General features: G+C 41.9%; 1 protein-coding gene across 5 annotated transcripts in view; it reads right to left on the reverse strand.

Moving 5' to 3' along the window:
• The window catches only part of EFR3A (EFR3 homolog A), a 105359-nt gene that overhangs the window by 19279 nt on the left and 69325 nt on the right, over positions 1-16755 (reverse strand). For 4 of the 5 annotated variants that reach the window (XM_075920132.2, XM_025184913.3, XM_075920130.2 and 1 more), the window contains 5 exons: positions 15039-15214; positions 10795-10870; positions 9625-9786; positions 1656-1787; positions 721-788 (listed from right to left, as the gene is read on the reverse strand). In XM_075920132.2, the coding sequence (XP_075776247.2) occupies positions 721-788; positions 1656-1787; positions 9625-9786; positions 10795-10870; positions 15039-15214 (614 nt within the window). The remainder of the gene's footprint in view (positions 1-720; positions 789-1655; positions 1788-9624; positions 9787-10794; positions 10871-15038; positions 15215-16755) is intronic. The other variant, XM_075920131.2, reaches the window with a different exon arrangement.

The following is a 16755-nucleotide window of genomic DNA, read 5'->3' on the forward strand; positions in this document are numbered from 1 at the left end:
AACTAACTTCTCTCAGAAGAGTAGCCCTGTCAGTCTGTAATTTTAAATACCATGAGCAGCCCTGTGGCACCTTCGAAACTAACACACATATTAGGTTATGAACTTTCATAGGTAAAACCCACTTCATCATCTACACCAAATCCAACTCATCTGATCTGCTCATTGTTTCTAATGTCTCTGTATATAATTTTTTTTAAAATATTTTCTAGGTGTGTTAGCACAACACACCTAGACAATCTGGAACTTAATCATTACTGTTTATTCTTCTCTTGCTCTAGGAGTTGCTAAAATATTCTTCATCTCCCTTTAATTGACCAGCTCAAAGTAATCACAAATAAAAGAGAAATTCTAATAATCAGATAAGTTTACAATCAAGAATAACTTTACCAATAATCTTTCATGAATTTGAAAGATCATGCAGCCAATTAAATGTGGCTCTTCACTTCAGAAGGGTTTAGGATACCACACTGCATTTTAAAGTTACACAGAGTACTAATAAAAGACCTAATATTGCTCATATGCTATAGCAAGATGAACCTTACTGCTGAGTAACTTTAAGGAATTAAAAATAAGAATTCCCATCTTATCTTTAATACATTTCATTCCCAATCTATATGTCATTCTTTCTGTGCCACGTCTCCATAGATTCACCCTACTTCTCTTTTTTGAAATAAAAATATTTTTCATGTTCTGTCATGCACAAATATTTAATCTACATACACACACTTGTCTTTGAAGATATTTTCTGGTAAAAAATAGGGTGCTTCCACAGTTCGCGTTTCAATGACCTGAAAAACAAGCAGAGTAACACAGGCTGTCTTGAAGTCAATTAAACAAACTTTTCATTCTTATACTTACATGTTTAATATTTATTTGTGCATGCATAATATCATAGCAGATGCCACCACCATGGTAAATTACTAGTTTGAATGAGCTAAGATATATTTTCCCTTAAACTAATTAATATCCAAAGTAACTATTTTGTTTATTTTAGAGTGTTTGCCAGATTCTCAGGTGGTGTAAATCAGCATGGCTTCTCTGAAGGCAATGGAGCAATATGTTTTACACTAGCTGAGAACTTGGACAATAAATATAAAATTCCAATTATAATGAAAAGTAATATAGGAGAATAAATTTAAAATGCTACATTAGAAGAGGTGATAGTTAAAACAGTATGCACATATACAGTTGTACAATTGTAGTCTGCAATTTCCATTGAGCTTACAGACTGCAGCACGGTAGTATTATATTAGCAGTCAGATAAATTATGAGCGTTAATTTTTACTATACAGTCTCTGGAGAGAGAGTTGACTTAACTCACAGTAAGTCCAGCTTCATAGACCCGAGATTCTGTGGTAAGAAATGTAGTCTCAAACATATCTACTAAGTCAGGCCATTGCAACGGATATGATGACAACACAAATTATGCTATTAAGAGGGTATGCTTATAAGGCAAAAATGATAATAATGGCAATATCTTTGTATATTCTATTGATTACATCTAGTCTTTCAAAGCTTTACATCAATCAGCATGTTGGCATGCTAAAATAGTAAAAAGAAAAGAATGACAGAAGAAACAGTTAGCAAAAGTTATTTAATTGTTGTCATGTAGGAAATGCCATGATGAATATCGAAGTGGCTGATTTTTATACTACCTTGCTGACATGCTGGCAAAAGGCAGGGACTGCAATCATCTGACTTAGAAAGTTAAGGTAGGCTGCAACCAGCGCCATAACACCACAGCGATTGAACATTGGTAAGTTATCCTCATTAATGATGGCAATGTCCTACAATAAAAAGGAAAACATTTAATGGCCCAATGTTTACAAATTATTCTAAATTTACATGAATGTTTCATAATCATTGTATGTACACTACTAACTAGTGCCTTGTATCTGAAGGTTTCAGCGCAGTTCACAGCACACCCTCTTATCATTCTTGAGGTAGGTAAGCAATAGCTGCACTTTACACTTGGGAACAGCTAATAAGGGAATGTAAGGACTCACAGTTACACCGTGGCTACGTCTACACTGGCCCCTTTTCCGAAAGGGGCATGCAAATTTTAAACTTCAGTATAGGGAAATCCCCCGCGGGATTTAAATAAAGATGTCCGCCGCTTTTTTCCGGCTTGTAGATAAGCCGGAAAAAAGCGTCTAGACTGGCCCGATCCTCCGGAATAAAGCCCTATTCCGGAGGATCTCTTATTCCTACTTCGAAGTAGGAATAAGAGATCCTCCGGAATAGGGCTTTATTCCGGAGGATCGGGCCAGTCTAGACGCTCTTTTCCGGCTTATCTACAAGCCGGAAAAAGCGGCGGACATCTTTATTTAAATCCCACAAGTATGACAGAACAAAGCCCAGGGCTACCCCCATAGAATATGAATGACTCTTGAAATCTAAGGGTTATTTGTGTCCTATGGTTAGGGCCCAACCAAATTCACAAACCATTTTGGTCAATTTCAGTCATAGAATTTTAAAAATGGTACATTTCATGATTTCAGATATTTAAATCTGAAATATCATGACACTGTAATTGTAGGATATTGCTACCCTTACTTCTGTGCAGCTGCTGGCACAGCATAGCCTTCAGAACTAGGCAGCTAAAGAGCAGTGGCTGCTGGCCAGGAACCCAGTTCTGAAGGCAGAGCGACAGCCAGCAGCAGTGCAGAAGTAAGGATGTATGATATGGTATCACCACCTTTACTTCTGTAGAGTTAGGCCCTATGTCAGCAACTGCCATTCTCTGGACACCTAGCTCTGAAAACAGCAGTACAGAAAGAAGGGCAACACCGGTATGGTATTGTCACCCTTATTTTTGTATTGTTCCTTGGCAGGGCATTGCCTTCAGAGCTGGGTACCCAGCCAACGTTACAACCACCAGTCTCCAGCTGTCCAGCTTTAAAGGCAGCGCAGAAGTAAGGGTAGCAATACTATGACAGTTCTAAAGTAACCTTGTGATCTCCCTGCAACTCCCTTTTGGGTCAGGACCCCCAATTTGAAAAATGCTGAAAATGCTCCGCCGTGAAATCTTTACAGCATAGGGTAAAAGCACACAAAAGACCAGATTTCATGGAAGGACACCAGATTTCACAGTTTGTGATGCGTTTTGCATGGCTGTGAGTTTAGTAGGGCCCTACCTATGTTGGTAAAGGGTGTCTTGATATTTAATCCTGTGCTTTCCCTATAAAGCCTCCTTCCCACCTCAATGCAGCATTTCCAGGGAATTCAACTATTTAAAGAGATAAGAACATAAGAACAGCCATACTGGGTCAGACTACGGTCCATCTAGCTAGCCAGTATCCTGTCTGCCGACAGTGGCCAATACCAGATGCCCCAGACAGAGGGAACACAACAGGTAATCCTCATGTGATCCCTCCCGTCACCCATTTCCAGACAAACAGAGGCTAGGAACACCATTCTTACCCATCCTGGCTAACAGCCATTGATGGACGTAATCCCCATGAATCTATCTAGCTCTTCTTTGAATGCTGTTAAAGTCCTAGCCTTCACAACATCCTCTGGCAAGGAGTTCTACAAGTTGACTATGCACTGAGTGATGAAAAACTTCCTTTTGTCTGTTTTAAACCTGCTGCCTATTAATTTCATTTGGTGACCCCCTAGTTCTTATATTGTGAGAATAAGTAAATAACTTTTCTTTATTCAATTTTTTCCATGCCAGTCATAATTTTATAGACCTCTATCATATCCCCCCTTAGTCTCCTCTTTTTTAAGATGAAAAGTCCCAGTCTTTTTAGTCTCTCTTCATATCGGACCCGTTCCAAACCCCTCATCATTTTTGTTGCCTTTTTCTGAACCTTTTCCATTGCCAATACATCTTTTTTTTTTTTTTTACATGAAGCACAACCACATCTATACACACTATTCAAGATATGGCATACCATGGTTTTATACAGAGGCAATAAGATATTTTCTGTCTTATTCTCTATCCCTTTCTTAATGTTTTCTAACATGCTATTTGCTTTTTTGACTGCCACTGCACACTGAGTGGATTGGTCTCTGAAAACATCCACAACGACTCTAAGATCTCAATTGAGTAACTGTAGCCAAATTAGTCCTTGTATGTATAAGACAAAGGACGTAAGAGGATTTAAAAACTTGGACAAAATATTGGTTGAGTCACAGGCAAAACACATATATAATAGCTCCTTAATCTTTAGCATCTCTCTGGAGATAAGCGATTAAACTGTTAGAAAGGAGAGGTGACTTGTACAGCACCCACAATAAGTCACTAGAAAAGCCAGGATTACTGCTCAGGACTTATTTCTATCCAAATTCTTCTACTGTTCCAATAACCATGGTATCTAAACTGTTTGAATCCATACTACTGTTCATTCTTCCAGATGACACTGCCTTCCAAAGGTATTTAGCAAACTCTTTTATACAAATAAATAAGTGGCCTATTTTCCAAAGATGCTAGGAAGCTGCTGGTTCTTATGCCACATATTTAGATTTCTACCATGTTTCTGTTTCTGGTATGTAAAACCCAACCCAAATTAAAATCATATAAGTGAATGTGAATAGCTGAGATGGATATCTACTTATAGGCATCCGTAAGGCACATACATCATAGCAAAAGAATGTCTTACACTATTAAATGTATATCAAATTAACTTGACGGTAAAGTGTCTTTCTTTGAATCATAGAATCATAGAATCATAGAATAATAGGACTGGAAGGGACCTCGAGAGGTCATCGAGTCCAGCCCCCCGCCCTCAAGGCAGGATCAAGCTCCGTCTACACCATCCCTGACAGATGTCTATCTAACCTGTTCTTAAATATCTCCAGAGAGGGAGATTCCACCACCTCCCTTGGCAATTTATTCCAATATTTGACCACCCTGACAGTTAGGAATTTTTTCCTAATGTCCAATCTAAACCTCCCCTGCTGCACTTTAAGCCCATTACTCCTTGTCCTGTCCTCAGAAACCAAGAGGAACAAATTTTCTCCTTCCTCCTTGTGACACCCTTTTAGATATTTGAAAACCGCTATCATGTCCCCCCTTAATCTTCTTTTTTCCAAACTAAACAAGCCCAGTTCATGAAGCCTGGCTTCATAGGTCATGTTCTCTAAACCTTTAATCATTCTTGTCGCTCTTCTCTGTACCCTTTCCAATTTCTCCACATCTTTCTTGAAATGTGGCGCCCAGAACTGGACACAGTACTCCAGCTGAGGCCTAACTAGTGCAGAGTAGAGCGGCAGAATGACTTCACGAGTTTTGCTTACAACACACCTGTTGATACAACCTAGAATCATATTTGCTTTTTTTGCAACAGCATCACACTGTTGGCTCATATTCAACTTGTGGTCCACTATGACCCCTAGATCCCTTTCCGCCATGCTCCTTCCTAGACAGTCGCTTCCCATCTTGTATGTATGGAACTGATTGTTCCTTCCTAAGTGGAGCACTTTGCATTTCTCTTTATTAAACCTCATCCTGTTTACCTCTGACCATTTCTCTAACTTGCTAAGGTCATTTTGAATTATGTCCCTATCCTCCAAAGAAGTTGCAACCCCACCCAGTTTGGTATCATCTGCAAACTTAATAAGCGTACTCTCTATCCCAATATCTACATCATTGATGAAGATATTGAACAGTACGGGTCCCAAAACAGACCCTTGAGGAACTCCACTTGTTATCCCTTTCCAGCAGGATTTAGAACCATTAACAACAACTCTCTGACTACGGTTATCCAGCCAATTATGCACCCACCTTATCGTGGCCCTATCTAAGTTATATTTGCTTAGTTTATCAATAAGAATATCATGCGAGACCGTATCAAATGCCTTACTAAAGTCTAGGTATATGACATCCACCGCTTCTCCCTTATCCACAAGGCTCGTTATCCTATCAAAGAAAGCTATCAGATTAGTTTGGCATGACTTGTTCTTCACAAACCCATGCTGGCTATTCCCTATCACTTTATTACCTTCCAAGTGTTTGCATATGATTTCCTTAATTACCTGCTCCATTATCTTCCCTGGGACAGACGTTAAACTGACCGGTCTGTAGTTTCCTGGGTTGTTCTTATTCCCCTTTTTATAGATGGGCACAATATTTGCCCTTTTCCAGTCTTCTGGAATCTCCCCTGTCTGCCATGATTTTTCAAAGATCATAGCTAAAGGCTCAGATACCTCCTCTATCAGCTCCTTGAGTATCCTGGGATGCATTTCATCAGGACCTGGTGACTTGCTGACATCTAACTTTCCTACGTGATTTTTAACTTGTTCTTTGTGTATCCTATCTTCTAAACTTACCCTCTCTCTGCTTGTATTCACTACGTTAGGCACACCTCCAGACTTCTCGGTGAAGACCGAAACAAAGAAGTCATTGAGCATCTCCGCCATTTCCAAGTTCCCTGTTACTGCTTCTCCCTCCTCACTAAGCAGTGGGCCTACCCTGTCCTTGGTCTTCCTCTTGCTTTTAATGTATTTATAAAAGGTCTTCTTGTTTCCCTTTATGCCTGTAGCTAGTTTGATCTCATTTTGTGCCTTTGCCTTTCTAATCTTGCCCCTGCATTCCCGTGTTGCTTGCCTATATTCCTCCTTTGTTAGTTGTCCTAGTTTCCATTTTTTATATGACTCCTTTTTTATTTTGAGATCGTGCAAGATCTCCTTGTTAAGCCAAGCTGGTCTTTTGCCATATTTTCTATCTTTCCTACACAGCGGAATTGTTTGCTTTTGGGCCCTTATCAACGTCCCTTTGAAATACTTCCAACTCTCCTCAGTTGTTTTTCCCTTCAGTCTTGCTTCCCATGGGACCTTACCTACAAGTTCTCTGAGCTTATCAAAATCTGCCTTCCTGAAATCCATTACCTCAATTGTGTTGGTCTCCCTTCTACCTTTCCTTAAGATCATGAACTCTATTATTTCGTGATCACTGTCCCCTATACTGTCTTGAAGTTGGTTCCCAGGTCTGGTAAAACTCTTCCCATTACCTAGCCAGTCCAAATAAGTATCTGGTTCATTGATGGCTTTGAAAATTATAAAATACATTCTACATTAACATTTTCTTGATGCAAGAATGGACATACAAGGAAAGGGCTAGTAACAGAGATAACTGAAGTTCAGAAAGCGTGTTGTGATACTATAGTTTCTATGGTATATACCGACACCCAGGAGGATTTACAGGGCCCTAAACTCAGATGTGGATAAAATATTACAGATGTAAAAAAATTGCTAACAAACAACTTTCTTCATTATGATTATTATTGCTAGGCAGCATTGCATGCTGTTAAATTGTGTTTATATATAGAAGAAATATCAAAGAATAAACACTTTAACTGAATTGCCAAGATTTTAGTCCACTTAAGTGAAAGAATTAGCAAATCAAACTTTTCCAACCAGTCCAATTGTACATGCCATGCTGAATGTGGTATGCATGATTATCTGCATTGTAGGGAGGTGGGGTGTGTGTGTGTGTATTTGGTGCAAGCAACTCATGGCCCTCACAACAGTACAGGCTCTTAAGACCAGAAGGTGCTAAGGAAGAGAGAGGTATATAGATGAAACTTTCAATGACACAATAGAATAATCCCACCAAACCTGACAGCCTCTGTGCTGTTGAGGAGAAAGAGAAGGAAAGACTTTGGGAATGACACCACTAAGCTGGAACAGAAGGAAATTATCCCATAGTTAGGACTCTCCTTCCTGATGATAGTATAATATCCGTTCATGCTGAGAATACCCCTTTATGGGAGGGGATTTCTGTTATTAGGAAGAAACAAATAATAGTTATGGGAGAGTCAAGTAATGTAGATTGTTGGGTTTGTAATGACTGGGAGAACTGCATAGTGAAAGTAGGAGAGATGTTCTGCAGGCCAAATTTAGGCTTTTTGGTAAGATATTAAAATCTAGAACCTCCATGAAATGTTCTGGACCGCTCTGAAATGCTTGCAGTTCCAGGCACAGGGCCAGTTAGACAGGTAGAACTATAGGATCTCAATGAGTGGGAAACAATGGTTTTTGGAGGAGGGACTCATGTTGAGTAGGAACCAAGGAGCCTTTTGGGAAAGGAGGAGTACACACAGAAATGACAGGTTTCACCTCAACCAAATTTGAAGAAAGACTGCTGGTCTGTAAGTCATAAAGGAGTTTTAAAACTAACTTTGGGTAAAGCTGACAGATGAGTAGGAATGTGGTTTAGACAGAGGCATGGGGGGGGGGGGAGATATTCTATATCCTAATAAAGAGTAGAAGACAGACATTGGTAAAGTCCAGGTAGAAACTGAAGAGAAACAGGTAAACAAAAAGAGTAATATAATTACATCACATGAAAGTGGACAACTATATGCTGACCAATTTTATAGGTGCTTGTATGCAAATGCTATAATTCTAAATACTAAAACGGGTAAACTTTTCTTGGAGTAGCTAATTGTACAGCACACAAGAATGGAGACAATTTTTGATTTAGTCCTCCATTCAGGACAGGATCTGGTCCAAGATGTGAATAAAGCTGAACTCCTCAGTAATAATGACCACAATATAATTACTGTTAACTCCCGGGGGAAATGAGGGGAAGAAAAAAGAAGCCAACCACTGTATAAATTAATTTCAAAAAAGGGAACTACACAAAAATGAGACGGCTAGTTAAACAGAAATTAAAAAAGAATAAAAAGTGAAATACCTGCAAGCTGCATGAAAACTATTTAAAAATACCACAAGAGGCTCAAACTAAATATTCCCCTCTCCCCCAATATATATAAAAACCAAACAAAAAAAAACCCACAAAAAACAAAAAAAGCCAAGATATACAAAAAATGCTACCATGACTAAACAGATTAAGAGGCAAAAGAACATTCCTTCAAAATTGTAAAACACAGCTTGCTGAAGAAAATAGAAAGGAGCATAAACACTGCCGAGTCAAGAGCAGAAGTACAACTGGGCAGGCTAAAAAGCAATCAGAAGAGCAACTAACAAGAGATCATTTTTTTTGCTGTTAGTTTTGTATGTACATCACATGCAAGAAGCCTGCCAAGCAATCATTGGGGACACTGGAGGATCCAGACACTGTAGCACTCAAAGAAGGCTCTTGCAGAGAAATTAAATGAATGACTAACACTGGTTTGCAGAGGATGTAAGGGAGATTCCCAAATCTGAGTCATTTCTGTACAAAATGACCTTAACTAGAAAAATGATACAAGACGAAAACATATGTCTAGGTGAACACTTCCCACAAATCAATCTCTCCGAGTTCTCAGTAGTCATCTTCAAAGGAAGCTTGTACAACATCTTCAAAGGGCAAGCCTCGGAGCTTAAATTCATAACTTTGAATCATGCTCTCAATAGTGTGACAGGGAATTTATTGCACATTACAACAATCTGCAACCCACCAATCTTCCTTTGTCCTAATACCGAAAAGGTATTAACTGGTCAGTTCACTTTGAATGGTCTCTTGTAATGTATGTTAACTCCTTTTATTAAACAATCTGCTGCACCTTGTATTTAGCTGAGACAGAGGTTTTTCCCCCTCAGACCTGAAGAAAAGTTCTGTGCAAACCTGCTTCTTTCGTCAACAGAAGTTAGTCCAATAAAAGATCCCTCACCCACCTTGTATTCATAAATATACCATGAACAGATTAATCCAGATTTAATTCCTAAATTTACCTGCAAGGCAATGGCCAGTCGAATGAGGTCAATAACCACTTCTTCATTAGCTAGTTCAATTGTGATAAGAGCTAGAGAAGTGTACAGCAGCTCAAAATTTTTTTGGACATTGTCTTCTTCTTTACAGCCTAAGTAGATGTGCCTGTACAACTGCTGTCCATGCTATAAAGTGCAGAAAAGGGACATTCAATACTGCAAATATTATTCAATAAAGGTTATTTTAAAATAATTCACCAAACAGTTTAATAAACAGAACAGCACTACAGGAAACCCTTGTCATTCATGGTGGATGCATTCCTGGCATCACCGTGAATGGCAAAATTCACAAATATTGAGAGCTGAGGCTTCCGGCCCACAGGGTGAGCTCCTTGTGGCTCTGGGAACCATGGGAAACACACTGCGGCTCCTGGCCCCAACTGCCTCCCCCAGATAAGGCCAGGCGACCCCTGTGAATATGCAGAACTGCAAACAGTGATTTGGAAGGGTCTCCTGTAATTTTCCATATGTTCAATGCAATTTTAGAGTAATATGCCATTTTGTGTTTCTATCCTGAAATATCCAAGCCGTGTGACTCAGTTAAATGTTCATGTGGTTACCTGATGTAATTTTGTACCAATTCTCTTTCTTAAGCATATTAACGCCAGTTCCCTGAAAATTGGGGTGACTGCTAGGCCACTTATCCACACTAAATTTCAAGGTTTTATGCTAAGTGCTTAGGTTAATGGCTTATAGGATACAGCCCTAAAGATTCCTTGTGTTATTTCTAAGTAAAGTAAAGTGCTAAAGCTAGTTCTATAGGCTACAAATGTTGTCTTTAAAAAAAACTGCTGAGGATTAGACCTTCTAGTGGAAGACCACACTGATGACACTCATGCTCTACATGAATCTAGCTGCATGGAACTTACTTCAGTATCAGGCTTAAAGCCATTAAACCCTGATTCTGCAAAGACATACACAAATAACTTTATGCATGTGAGTACTCCCACTGATTTGAGACTGAGTACACAGAACTCTCTTAGAAATGCTGTACCATCTTGCTTTTAAAGATGCTACAAGTTAAAACAAACTTATAATTTTATATTGAGATTTTTAATTTGATGTGAAAATGTAGCAAAAAAAGACAAGTTAATGATTCATCTACTTTATAAGATAATTGTTTCATGCTATTACCTTCTTAATGAAGCTCACATCTTGCCTTGAAATTTTGTCTCGTTTTATCTTTAGATCAGAAACATCTGGTATTATTCTACAAAGGCAACAAAGTATGTCATTTTAATAAAATCCTATAATAAAATTATAAAATACACTATTTATAACTTTAAGGGAAGTTGTGTGGAGAAAAATAGACTAATATATATGAGCTATTCAAAACAGTTTTGTAATTTCCATGTTAATTATACCCATGTTTAACAATCAAATTCAATGTTCAGTTTTAAAGGAAGGAAACAAAAGTAATCATGACTCAAACAGAGAAGATTGCATTTTACAGAGCAAAAAGTATCTCCTACAAAGCAATAATATAGTTATAAACTTAATTAAACTAACAACAATTCAGCATGTCCATTTAATAATCCAGGGGTAGGTAATAATTTTTGATGGGGGCCATTCCAAGGTTTTGGTAAGTGGTCAAGGACTGCACTTTTCTATGGAGCAAGTGCAGGGTCTGGGATGGAGGCTGGGTGCAGAAGGGAACTCAGGGTGGGGTGATGGGTACGGGGTATGAGAAGGAGTATGGGTGAAGGGAGTTGTGACCTGGGGCAGGGGATTTGGAAGGAGTCTAGGAGGAAATATGGGTGCAAGAGAATACTGGCCTGGGGGAATGGTACAGGAGAGGGTGGGAGTTGTGACCTGGGGACAGGGGGTAGAGAGGTATTGGGTGGTGACCTAGAGCAAGAGGGGGTGGTGACCTGGGGCAGGGAATTGGGGTGCAGGAGGGGCTAGAGTGCCAAAGGGAGGCGCTGGCCGGGAGGCACTTATCTAAGCGGCTCCTGGCCAGCAACCGAATGGGCTTCTGTGCCAGACTCCCTGATTGCCCCAGAGCTCAGAGTGGCTGGTCTACTTGCCTCTCTGTGCCGCATGGGTTGGGGGAATCTATGTGCACTACCCTTCCCTGTCACCAGCACAATCTCTCAGCTCCCATGGACTGGTCCAAGCAAATGGGAGCTGAGAGACTGTGATGGGGGCAAGGGCAGCCAATGGGAGCTGAACAATTGGGCTGGGGGTGGGACAGAGTCCAAAAGGTTCTCCCACCTACCTACATAGATGCAGCGGGAGCAGCTGCTCTGAGCCCTGGGGTAGCTCCCTGCCTGCCTGAGGGTCCCAAGTGAGTGGCCATGGGCCAACTGAAAGGATTGGTGGGCCATATCTTGCCTGCCTCTCAGCTAAGGAATTGCTCCTCTATGATTTAAACATAATAAAATACCAATAAAATTGATTGTTCCAGCTATTACACAGCAGACCCCCATTTGTCACATCGAACTGGAACTGGGGCCAGTCAGATCATCAAAAATTCAGATAATCAGAAAAATGGAGATGTGCGAGGCTGCAGCGCCATCTAGCAGCACCTGCAGTGGCCCCAGGATGAATTGCCTGCTTTTGGCTGTGTGTGCTGGTTGTTGGTTGGATTAACATGGAAACCTGCACAATGGAGGGTTAGAAGAACAGGGCTCTAGTGCTCCCTCTCACCATCTGTAATGACCCCACCTGATAGGACACCTCGTATTATACACTGTTGCTAGCAACACTCTCAGGGATCCTCACAGCTCCCTAACCTACTTAGCCATGGGGTAGGAGAGGATTGTTACACCCAGCTGACAGAGCAAATCAGGAACTGCTCAGAACCAACCAATGCAGAGAAGCAGAACAATTCCCCAAGCAGCTAATTGGTTCTGGCTCATTTGCTGAGCCTTAAAAGAGAACAACGAAGTCCTGAGTCTCCTCCGTGTCACTCCCCTCTTCCCCCCCCCCCCCCCAAGCCAGCTCATCCAATCAGCAGTGAGACTCTGAGGGGCAGGAAGCTATGGGAAAGGGAAATGAAAAAGACAAATTCCAATGTTCTCAGTGATAACAAGGGACAAAGGCCTCAGTGGGAAAATAATTCTCCCATGTAACTTAGTGTTTCCCATGACTTGCATTTGACCAGCACCAGGTGGATCAGGCTGCATCAGCACCAAACCTCTCACAGGCTCTTACCTTCTCCACAGGGACGTCTGTCTTCTAGCTCAATTAGTTCTGGGAAAGGAGAACACTCCAAAGAGGCTCCTCCTCATGCTCATGTTCGTTACCCTGAATCCTCTCTCAGACCTCAAGAAGGAAGACTCTCTGCAGCAAAGCCATGGGGCTCTCAGAGATTGCCCCTGCCCTGCAGCCTGTCTTACCTGGCTGTTGTCATGGACTCTCTGTGAGGTCACCACCTCCCAACGCCCTTTAGCCAATAAGCTGAGGCACCTACAAAAGGCCTTATGATATCACTGCCACACCCACACCTGGCCTGCAGGGCTAATGTCCTGCTCCTGGCCAGCCACTTTGCATGTCTGAGCTGCTCCTCTTGTGCCACCTCCATACACTCAATGTTAGTTCTGGAATCAAGCAGGCTGCACATGCAAACATCAGAGGTTGATCAGTGCCACATGCCGTTTGCAGGGATTTGCAGACTGTAAGGTTTAGCAAATTAACAATAATTTTCACAGAGAACCCACTTTTTGATACTTGGTATGGGCCAGTTCTGGGACCTTTAGAAGGGGCAAAGGCTCAGACAGAAGGGGTGTGACTGGAAGCTCCAGGGAGGCAAAGAACGTGAGAGTGTTAAAGAGAGACACTGTGTGTAAGAGACTTTGTGACACAGATTGTGGTACAGAGACAGTGTGGCACAGACTGGGGAGTGTGACAGCGACAGCATGTGTGTACTGGCTGCTGCTGTGTAAGTTTCTGAGAGAAGCCATGCACTGTCTTTAAGGAAAATCTGTCCTGCTCTGTTGTTTCCCTCCTTCCCTGCTCTGCAGTGTTCGGAGTCACTTACCATGCACACTTCAGATTGTAGCAGCTCCCCCGTATCACTCCCTCTCCCTGACCTTTGCTCTAGAGAGATGGGGTGCAGGAGAACACCCTGACTTCAGCACCACCCACTCTCCTCATCTCCTCTCATTCCCCTTCCGCTCTGCACAGTGGACAGAAAAATCCCGGGAGCAGCTCTACTGCAAGTCAGAGCAAGGTGGGGGGAGGGGCAGCTGAACACAAGCTGCCCTCTGTCAGTATGCATGCTCTGCTAATCAGCTGGAAGGGCTGGAGAGACATGATTGGTGGGCCAAATCTGACCCCGGGACCTGATTTTGTCCACCCCTGTAATAAATAATACATTAGGGCTTGGACATACAACCACCTCTGCCCTTCAATCAATACAACTGCTTTCCTATTCTGTTATGGTAAGATGAACTACGGTATTACTAACATGCACAGTAAACAATAAGAAACAGAAAGCTATGAGTAAGGCACCAGACCTATAAACCAGGGGTGGGCAATAATTTTTGATGGGCTGCCACTCCAAGATTTTGGTAAGTGGTCAAGGGCCGCACTTTTCTGTGGAGGGGGATGCAGGGTCTAGGGTGGAGGTTGGGTGCAGAAGGGCACACAGGGTATGGGACTGGGGTGCAGGAGACAGCGTGAGGTCTCAGAGGGTGTTTGGGTGGAGGAGGGGGCTGCGACCTGGGTCAGAGGATTGAGTGTGGGGTTGGGGAGGGGTTGTGGGTGCAGGAGAGAATTCTGGCCTGGGGGAAGGGTGCAGGAGGGAGTACAAGGTCTCGGAGGGAGTTGTCACCCAGGGCAGAAGGTTTGGATGGTGATCTGGGGGAGGGAGTTGGGGTGCCAGAGGCAGGCGCTGGCTGGGAGGAGTTTACCTAATTGTCTGGCTGGCAGCCCCAGGCCACTTGAAAATACAGGCTGCTCCATCCACGCAGCCCTCAGCTCCGGCTGCCCCAGTCTCTCAGTCCAATCTCACTGCTCTGATTGGCTGGCTGTTCCCAGCCAATAAGAGCTGAGAGATTGACTGAGGACAGTTTTTATTGGCTGGTTGTTTCTGGCCAATAGGAGCTGAGGATTGAACTGGGGGCGGGAAGATTGCATGAAGCCTCCCCGTCCCTGCAGAGCAGAGAAACGTAGGGTCAGTGTCAAACATGGCAGCTATGTGTACCTGAGGGTCCCGGCACAGTGGTCTGAGGGCTGGATCCTGTGGCTTGGCGGGCCGGATCCGGCCCCCGGGCTGTAGTTTGCCCAGCCCTGCTATAAACTCAAAGCCTGGGAAAGTAAAATGCATTAAAATGTTTGTGCTTGGTAAACATAAATACCTGTGTGTGTTACGTTAGCATGTGGACATTAACTGGAAACAATTGTAAGAACTGAGGCTATTAAAAGAAGAATACCTTATTCCTCTAAGTTTTGCTCTGTTGTCATGTCGATCAATAAGATTATGCAATACTTCCAAGACCAGCTGCCTTAGTTCTGAGTCTTCCATGAGTGAAGGAGACAATAAAGGATCAAGAAATGGGGAAGGAAGAGCAGCAGTCATAGTCTTTGCTGCATTGTACCCTGACGTCACCTGTTCGGTATTAAATAGAATGTAAGTAGTGCCACTGTAACCCATTATTATGTTAATAGATAAGAATTATTCTCAACTCCCACTCCAATTCTGTGAGAGCAGGTTTTGTTTGGGAGAGGGGTAGTAGGTTCATTTGTAAATTAACTTGAAATTTTCTGACTTGACTGCTTATTCATGAATCCTTAATATTATCTCATATTAAAAACTGGAATTTCCGAGTCTCTTTCACCTGCTAAAAAAATATATTTAAGTTGGATATTAAAGGCATACCCTAGCTCATGAAAGATGTGCATTGAATGAAGCAACAATTTCTGCAAAGATCTGCCTCTCTTTGGGTCTGATCCAATTCTCACTAAAATCAATAGAAAGATTCCCCCATTGTTTAATTGTCTGGATCATCATGACCTCAAAGTCCTTATCCTACATTGTATCCATGTGGGCAGATACTCCCCCTTATTTGAAAGCAGTACACCATTCAATCCAAAGAACGAGGTTAGGAGCCCCATCTCATTTAATTGTCCCTTAACAGATGAACCATGTAAGTGTACAGGGGAGAGATTGTTGTGATCCTATCTACTACACTTAGCCACATATGCACCTACAATAAATGTTGGACCTCCCAGGTCCGGCACCTGAAGGAAGGAGTTTGCTGAATCAGGGGAGGTCAATCTGTCCCCTGTGCTGATGGATGGGCTCTGTCCCCCTGGCCCTGGCCACCAGGGCTCCCAGCTCCCCTCAGTTTTGCTGGTTTACAGGGGCTCTCTGATTGGACAATATCTGTGGAGCCTTGTGCCCAGGAGAGTGTGGAGTTCATCAATGGAAGCTGCCGTACTAGAGAGTCCCAGACCAGAGAGGTTCAACCTGTACAGCCTTTATTTGCATAGGAAAGTGGTAAAAATAACATTCATATTGCAAGTATTGTGTATGTAAAATGTGTTACCTTCAAGCCCCATAATTTTACCAATTTTCAGCAGCAATTTTACAGTTGAATAATTTACCAACCATACCACTTTCTGCACATCTATTTTTTGGGGAAAAAAGTCACAACTTTTTTTTTTAAATAATTGGGGAAACCTTCCCCCTCCCCCATACTCAAACAATTGATTTCTTTTTTTAAAGAAGTGTGGGCAGACCCCAGACCTAGAAAATTCCAGCCCAGAAATTCAACAGCAAATTAAAACAATGTAGTTCTAATGAAAACACACAGCTATCAAGTGTCCAACTATATAGCAAAATATAATTTAGGACTTTATGCATGTAATGCCTATATTCAGCAGTGATTCTAATTCAGTAATCAGTAAACTTATTTCCATATTACCTGAAACACAAGGTGGGTGAGGTAATATCTTTTAAGAACAAACACTTGATCTGTGGCAACCTATAACCCACTAAAATTCCTCTTCAAGCTCCCTTTCTTCCCCTCCTTTTCCCCACGTGACGGGAGGAGTGTTAATGAGCCACTTCAACTTCAATGAGCTCTTGAAATATGTTACAACTAGGTTTGCTAAGCAATTTGTTCCACTGTGTATTTAGCTGGAACA

The sequence above is a fragment of the Pelodiscus sinensis genome, chromosome 2, assembly GCF_052426305.1.
Source record: "Pelodiscus sinensis isolate ZL-2025 chromosome 2, ASM5242630v1, whole genome shotgun sequence".
Classification (NCBI taxonomy): domain Eukaryota; kingdom Metazoa; phylum Chordata; order Testudines; family Trionychidae; genus Pelodiscus; species Pelodiscus sinensis.